This window comes from Ixodes scapularis, unplaced genomic scaffold (genome assembly GCF_016920785.2).
Source record: "Ixodes scapularis isolate PalLabHiFi unplaced genomic scaffold, ASM1692078v2 PGA_scaffold4__175_contigs__length_147842914, whole genome shotgun sequence".
NCBI classification, from domain to species: domain Eukaryota; kingdom Metazoa; phylum Arthropoda; class Arachnida; order Ixodida; family Ixodidae; genus Ixodes; species Ixodes scapularis.
This window is the reverse complement of record NW_024609879.1, coordinates 117032295-117040412: the sequence shown is the minus strand read 5'-3', so window position 1 is coordinate 117040412 and position 8118 is coordinate 117032295. Positions and strand designations below refer to the sequence as shown.

At 46.3% G+C, this 8118-nt stretch overlaps 1 protein-coding gene across 1 annotated transcript; it reads right to left on the bottom strand.

Annotated features, from left to right (window-relative positions):
- Window positions 1–5377: 5377 nt before the first annotated feature.
- LOC115308338 (sulfotransferase ssu-1-like) lies at window positions 5378–7861 on the bottom strand. Its single transcript, XM_029966222.3, has 2 exons — window positions 7736–7861; window positions 5378–6175 (listed from the first exon to the last, which is right to left on the bottom strand). Exons 1-2 carry the CDS (start codon window positions 7859–7861, stop codon window positions 5378–5380), a joined length of 924 nt encoding a protein of 307 aa, XP_029822082.3.
- Between the last annotated feature and the right edge of the window lie 257 nt (window positions 7862–8118).

Here is an 8118-nt window from a genome sequence, read left to right as displayed (position 1 = left end):
CCTGGCGGATGCCTTCGCCTGTACTGCACGTGACTAATGAGGGGTATATAGGAGGAGAAACTGAGGGAGAGGAGGAGAAAATATCACGCGGGGACGTCGAAGCACCGAGCTCTGGTTTTAGTGACCAGTGGGTAGACACGATGCTAGCTGTCTTTTTCTCTACTCACTCTTCGGACGCATTCGAACGTCGAACAACGGTGTCCGGTGTCGAACAACGGCGTTCGAACGGGCTTGAAGGGTGAGTAGACACAATGGCAGGTTGCTTTGGGCCTACCCAGTAATCATTCCAGTCAGAGCTCGGCCCTCAGTTTATCGTGAATATTGTGAACATGGGTCTGCATCCACGTTCGAGACATTGCATCGACAGATGGCCTTCTGTTGATAAAGAGCCTGTTCATTCACCGGAATTAGAGGCTGCTACCAAGCCGGACGTCGCGCTGACGCCATATTGTTAGCAATAACTCCATTACTCGTGAGCGCGCGGAGCGTTTGGATACTGTTTCTGGTTCGTCGTGTAATTTATTTTCTCGCTCTTAACCAGTGTAACCGACCATAGATTCACCATGCTTCTCTATGGCGACAATTTATGAAAATTGGCAGGATAAATATTGCTTTTTAGGATGCCTCGTATATTTCCCCATATCGAGTACCACGACACATGGCCAGAGAGCAGCCAAGTAGAATTTCAGGTTGAACGCATCGGCGAGAGAATGTGTAGTATAAAAGCACGTTGCTATCTTTTTGGTGAAGAAACGCTATAATGAGAAATCCGCGATTACGGTATAATACGAGCACCCGGCATAAGAAAAGAAAAGTTATACGAACCTTTAGTTTTCTTCTTAGTTTTTGCCGCAAAATAAGAAACCTTATGCAAAGCGCCAGAAAAATAGTCTTAGCCACACTTGGCTTTGTCACACTGTTCATGCATCGTACAAAAGGCGGTCTGCAGACATTCTTTGAAGAGCCATCTTCCCTGTCACATTGGACGTACAAGATCTGTCTGCAGAAAGTAGAATACAAATGGACCAACACACTGTTTATAAACAAGCCCGCGTTTGCCTACAATGGGTGTGGGCAAATTGCGTGTGCGCAGAAACCAGGTTCGCCTGAGGCATCTGCGCATGCGCAGTGCCGACAGCAGCGCCACCGCAGTGGCGTGACGTTAGAGTGGACTAATTTGGTCTATAAAGATAAAGCAAAGATGTCTGGAGCGTGTTTGCAGACAAAGACAACGGCTGCCTTGACGATGCGCTTTTGGTGCTACATGATTGACTCCGAAGGATCGTGGTGTCGTCTGCGGTTGGACGTGAAGTGAGACGAGGTGTACAAAACCTGAATATTGTTCCACAAGCACGCGCCGTTACTTATCTTTCTAACATCGAATTGTCGAAAATTACGAAGCAACAAAGCTTGCCAGCTTTTGTCATATCGAACTTGTCGTCATCCCGACGGATGCATCTACACAAACACCACCAGAAATGATAAACTGCATGGAAACATTTCGGGGAAGATTAAAGCTCTGTGCTCTCGCTTGTTATATTTTGTTTTGCATATCTATGCAGAATAGCTTTTTTTTTTTTTTTCTATGAGCGCTTTAATACCGAGACATTATAGTCAGGTGCATATGACATCGTTGGTCGTGTGCAAGTAATATACGTCACTCCTTCTTACGATGCAAACGAGGCGATGAGAATGTAAAAAAAAAAATCAATGGGTTGTGGTGGAGATTTCGGGTGATTTCATTTCTATTTTGGAGCTTGTGATTATGGGAATCCGAGCTCGCCAAGGAAATATGTATCACGCTTAAGTCAACGGCTGTATCCATCGCCCGCAGCAAAGGGAGCGCTAAAGAAACAAAAGAGGTCGTCCTCTCGGTGCCCCTTTCCAAAAATTATCGCGCGATATTCTAAAGGTAACCGAAACCACAACCTAGAGACGTGATGTTTACCTGTAATCATGTTTATTGTCTTTTCAAATGCCACGCCTACTCTGGAAGTGAACATTCGAGATAAGTCCCTCTGGTTGGGGAGCAACAATCATAATAAATAAAGATATCCACTAACCAAATCCTTCTTTAAAGCGGGGAACCCTACGTTTCGAGAACTGCTTGGTCTCTTCTTCAGGGGTTGACCGCGGCTATGGCCGTCGAGAAGCAGTATTTTGTTTTCTTCTTCTACGGAGGTATCTTCCGTTTTGCTTGGGAGATGTGGCGAAGTCCGTTCACGTAGACGGTGGGCAGAGTGCCGAAGAAACTGACGGCCCCAGTTTTTACGAGAGACGTAATGCCGGTGGAATATAACATCTTAAGCAGTTAGAGTACGTATCAAAGACTACAGAAAAAAAACACCGAGGTTTCGCAATAGGGCCAAGAAAACCCCGATTACTTTTTTGCGGTCAGTCACACGTACATTAGCTATCTTAATAAGTAGTACAGCTCGGGCTATCAAGCCGTTTGTGAAAGTTGGTACCGTCGGTTCAATGTCAGCGCCCAGTATGTCCAACTGAAGTTTTGGGATGTCGTATATGTAACAAGGGGTGGAAGAATATACCATTTTTTTCTGTGTGAAGAGCTCGAACCGGGAGGGAGGAATAAGGTCAGCAGTATCTGGATCGCTTTCTTCCACGGTCCTATATGTTCAACCTGTTTTCCCCTCACGTCCGGTAGGCAGCTTCACGACTGCCCACCGGTTTCTCGGAGGCTGTAAGGCGCACCAGGAGGCCCTTCGGGTCGTACGACCTCATCTGATGTCTCATTCGGACAAGCCTAAGCCTTGTGGCGATCCTCCCGATGAATGCCGTAAAAAGGATGCTTCTGTCTCGGATACACCGCGCCTTTGCCTCATCCTCGCAAAACGCCGCAAAGAAACAGAAGACTGACACGGTGAAAGCATCTCCTCAGAATCCACCATTATCGCCGACGTTCGCGTAGAAGGTGAGATAATGGATGACTCGCCTGGCAACGAAAATGGCTTTACCTTTGTGCAACATCGCCGCAAGAGAAGCACTGGAGTACCAGTACTGCTAGTCCCGAAGAATGAGACTTGCCGCCTACAGCAGCGGAACATTTCGCACCCAAGCAGTGCGATCAATGCAACTACAGGCGGAAAAGTATTGCGCCATCATTTCACAGCACACGGAGGACTTGGCCTCGAAGTCCCTAAACAAGATGCCGCCAATACACTACTGAAAATGAAAACGCTCTGCGGTGTTGAAGTTCAAGTGTCCGTGTCCACCGTTTACCTTCAGAATTACGGGATTACTAAGGGCGTTCCCCGGTTGTATTCTGACACCCAGTGGTTGGATTACCTTGCACCACAGAAAGTCACCTTCGTCCGACGTCTATTTCAGAGGCATTGTCAACCAGGATCCCCAGCTACACCGTCCGATAAGGTTTGCCTAACCTTTCGTCCAAACACCGAGAGACCAGCCCAAATAAATCTAGGCTTTACAAGACAAAACCTAACTGAACACGTGGTTCACTACCACGCTGCTTCTAGTGGCAAGGTCATAGGCCACGTTGCAAAATAATGCAAAAAAGGAACCAAGTACAAGAAATGTGGAGGTCAATACCACATAACTTGCTCAAAATAGACCGACGCCACATGCGCCAGCTGCGGAGTTAAACATTCCGCAGCCTACGTAAGCTGTAAGGTACGACTCGCAGCATTGTCACGTACAAAAACATTCCTCCAAAAAGTCAAATTTGAGGGTTTTACGTGCCAAACCAACGACGGGCATCTGGCACGCTCCAGCGGAGGACTGAGCATTAATTTGGACCACCTGGGGATATTTTGACATGCAACCGAAAGCTCGGTTACATGGCGCCTCCTCCGCAATAAACCTCCGTCAAATTGCGCGCACCTCGGCCGGGATTCGATACCGCCACATGGGGATCCGTAAGCCAGCGCTCTCGCCTCAGAGTCACCGAGGTAACTAAGAAAAAACATTTCTTTGAGGCCTAAAACCAAGGAAAGAAGCAGCACATTTTACAGCAGCTCCAGGTGACTTTCCGGCCCTCCTTTAAAATGATGATGCCTCATCTCAGGAACCTCCCAGGTACCGCCGCCAAAGAGGAAGACAAAGAGAAACTCCAAGAAGTCTGCGTCGCAGGGCTCTGCTTCGGCTATATTAGATAAGACCCCTAACGTGAATGACCAACATGCTGGATGAAAACAGAAAAATGCAACACCCGAAGGCCTGCGGAGCTTAAGAAGCGTCTTGGCGAGTAATCCAGCTCAGAAATCAAAGACGATGATAGATATGCCAACTTTTCTACTCCTTCCACGACAAAGTGAAACCACGGACAGTTCCAAGAACACAATTGTAAGGATTGTCTTTACAACTATGAGGCAAGTCATGGAAAGTCTGCCAGAAGGACAAGTTAAAGCTGCCCTTAAAGGCGTATTCTGCTTAGAAGCCCCTGTTGCGCTTTATTCAAGAAACTGACTTCCATCAATGTTTATAAACAAAAACAAGCGCTAATATATCAAGGCCGCACAGATTACGTTGCACCCACGACGTGTCGACTATACTCCGTTTCATTTTAGGTCCGGCCGCAGCCGACGCTACAATTCTATGCATCCAATCAAGAACCGCCGAAGGTGCTTCGTCACTGCGCTCATCGCCTTTGTGCGGACGTGAAGTGAGACGGTCGGACTTGAGATGGAAACGGATCATAGGCCTGACTTTCTAACTAAAAAAGTGAAGCGCAATACGATGTGCATTTATTTTGAGGATATTCCCCTACATTAGTTAGTTACTTGACCATCCCGAAAGTACCCAAGTGTGCGGTTGCTTGTGTAAATGTCCGCCAAAGTCTACAAACCTTTCGTTCGCTGCACACGCCGTGTGAGGGAAGATGAGTGGGCTAATTTGAAAAATATTTGCGTTTGTTTAATTAGCGTATACAGTATAGAAATGTATTCTAAATATTCGAACTCCGGTTCCTGCTTTAAGGCCTGTTCACACATGCAGCGGAGCGCTACAAGCATAGCGCTTACCTCGCGCTAAACGCGTGCTGACGGGAGCGTTCACCAGCTTTGTATCGTACCGTCAAAACTGTTGCTCATGGCAGACGATAAGTAGCTGACGGCACGTGAGGAGCGCTACATCAGCACTTCGCTGCATGTGAGAACCGGCCTTTAGGATCCACTTTACCAATTTCAGAGTGCTGAAATTTAAACCAACGCACTTCGCATTGAAATCTTTCAAGTGCTAAATGGACGCAACATGATCACGAGGATATGTTACGATCAGCTTCTGTTTTAGGATTTCAGTAGCTGTTCGGCTTTAATGCATATTCTCGTACAACTCTAAAAAAAAAAAACTAATATTTCAATTTCCTAAAAGCACGAGTCATCGTAAGCACCATAGAGCCTCAGGCACTCTGCCAAAGATTCATGATGTCCGAACCCTTAGTTCGTTCTTTGATGGCAGCCTGCATCTTCTCTATGTTTTCAGGGCTGAAATGCTGCTTCCAATCTCCCACCACTCCCTTGCGGAGGATATGGACGTCGGTCGCCTGGCAAGACTCCTGGTTTCTGATAACCTGGGGTGGCTGAAGGTGTGGCGAGTTCGTGGCAAGAACCTTGAGGACCTCTTTGGGGCTCGTCCTCATGATATTCTTCATGAAATCCACGGTGCTCTTTTCGAGAACTTGCTCAAACACGTCCTCGTTTTCTTCGAGCACTCTCTTGTGCTCTTCGCCTAAAAAGCCGGCCAACCGTAGGACAACTTCTTTTTTGTTTTTCTGGAGCTCTTCGTACGTAATGAAAAACACGTTCGGGTCGTCTCTGTGGCTGTAGCCAGAGAGAATATGCTCAAAGTAGTCGCCAAAACCGATCTTTGCGTCGACAAACGCGTCTAGAAAGTCGTCGAATGCTCCGTCGATGAACTTCATGCCGGGACATTCTCGTGCAAAGTGGTAGCACGACACGCAGCAATCCCAGGGGTTCCGTGCCACATAGATGTACTTTGCCTTGGGGCTGAGGCGAAGTTTGCTCATGGAGAAATGGGTCCGGAGGAGTCTGGGGGATGAGGTCGACCTGACTTCCATGACCTCGAGGAAAGGCGCCCTCTCGAGGGATTCGTTGTACGTTTTCACCGACACCCCTTTGGACAAGATCAGCTGGACGATTTGCTGCACCCAGTGTGTCCCAGATCTGGGGTACGACACCTGAAAAAAAAGGAAATCAATTGACCCCAAAAAGATGTCCGAGGACTGGCTGAAATAGTGATCTCAAACCATGGTGATTGTTCGCAATATAGTGGCGGGCGCCGTCTGCGGATTTCGGTCGCAAGTGCAGATGCGTTTCGTTGTCCCGTGGCTAGAAGAAAAACAGCTGGAAAGACGGAGACACTTGTGGACGATCAACGCTTTTGCCACCTCCTCGCACCTAGCACTGTAAACGCGGCCCATAAACGAGGTGACCCTGATCAAGCAGTGCGGAACTCTCTTTCCCTAGAAGAAAAGAGTCGAGGCGCACTCGAGCTAACCAGCCATGTACACGTTACTGAGAAACAGTAACCAAATAAGGTTACTCATTACTCGCTAGAAAAGTAACTAGGTACACTACTCGTTGCTAATATTAAAAAAAACTCGTTACTTCAGTTCATATGTAAGGAGTTATCTTTTTTGCTACTCTGAAAGTTTTGTTTTTCTGAAGCAGTCGCCAACTCGTAATATTTTGCATTGCTTTAACGCAGCCATGGGCACGCTTTTTATTTGCTTGCTGGCGCTCTTTTTTCCCGTTCAAGTCGAAGAAGCGAGCTTAGGTAAAAACAACATACGGTAATTTGTGCCGTGAACGCTCCCCCTCCACAGGCATCTAAATATCCTAACTCCGTGATCTATCCACACCTAGCGAAGGCACGTTACTTGTTCATTCTCTCGAAAAGTAAGCAAGCCGTTACTTCGCTACTGAAAAGAGGTAACAAGACAAATGTAAGGCCTCACACTAACGCATTAGTCAACCAAAACTGAAATTTGTTTTATTGACTTTTGAGAGGGGATCATTTACACCAGACGCATAGTTATTGTTGTAGGTAGAGAAGAATACGTGGCCGTTTACGGTATCTTCCATATCTACGCAAAAAGAAACGCATTGCAGTTCAACGCATATACGATTAATTTTCCCTGGCTCAAAAGGAACCTTCTAGAAGCCTCAAAAGAACGCGCATAGGTCACTGACTTTTGTTTCTTTTACAACGTCCGTTATGTGTCTGACATTAATGTGTTTTTATGACACAATCGTGGCGATTTTTTATTATGCATTTACAAATTCTTGATGTAACTACCATAGAGCAACGAATAAATTGGTGGGCGTTAGACTTTATGGTGCCTATATTTACCAAAATGTAAAGTTCAAAAGAAATGTAATTGTACCAAAGAGACACACACATTTGTTATCAGGATGCACGATATCAATATTTTATTGACAAGAAAGACTAGAGGAACATTTAGAAATAAGAAATTCAACGCCCTCACAGACGTGCATAAGAAGTATACATAAATTTGCCAAAAGCTCCGATCAACTCGAGCAACTTCTAACCTAATAGTATAAATCTTTTAAGCAATTCGAGGTAATTACACTCCCGCGAAAGAGAGTCTGAGTGAACCTTCTAGTCGCGTCAACCATTTGATTTATACGTGGAACACTCGCAACGCGCTTCTCAGGTAATTCGCCTCATGCTAAAACATAAGTTATAACCCACAAAAGAAAAAAAAAATCCTTACCTGTATAATATCACCCTCTTGTGGTTCAAAGGTCGGGACTTGCCGGTAAAGAGCGGGGCTAAAGTAGATGCTGCATGGTTCACCGTCGATGTCCTGAGTTACTGGGACGCATCTCGGTGTGCTCATGTCTGAGTATAGGTTTATGGGACGCCCCAGCTTCAATGAAAAGAACCTATGGGTGCAAAAAGAATAAAAAAATGTCGGTCACAATTGGTTTATACGCAAACATAACTTTATAAACGAGCCCGTTATCGCCCACAACAGATTCGCGGAAGGTGAATCATCTGCGCCTGCGCGGTGCCGACAGCAACGCCACCGCAGTGGTGCATTCGTTTCTGTTTCCGCATTCGTTTTCTGGCATTCCTATCGGATGACGTCACCGT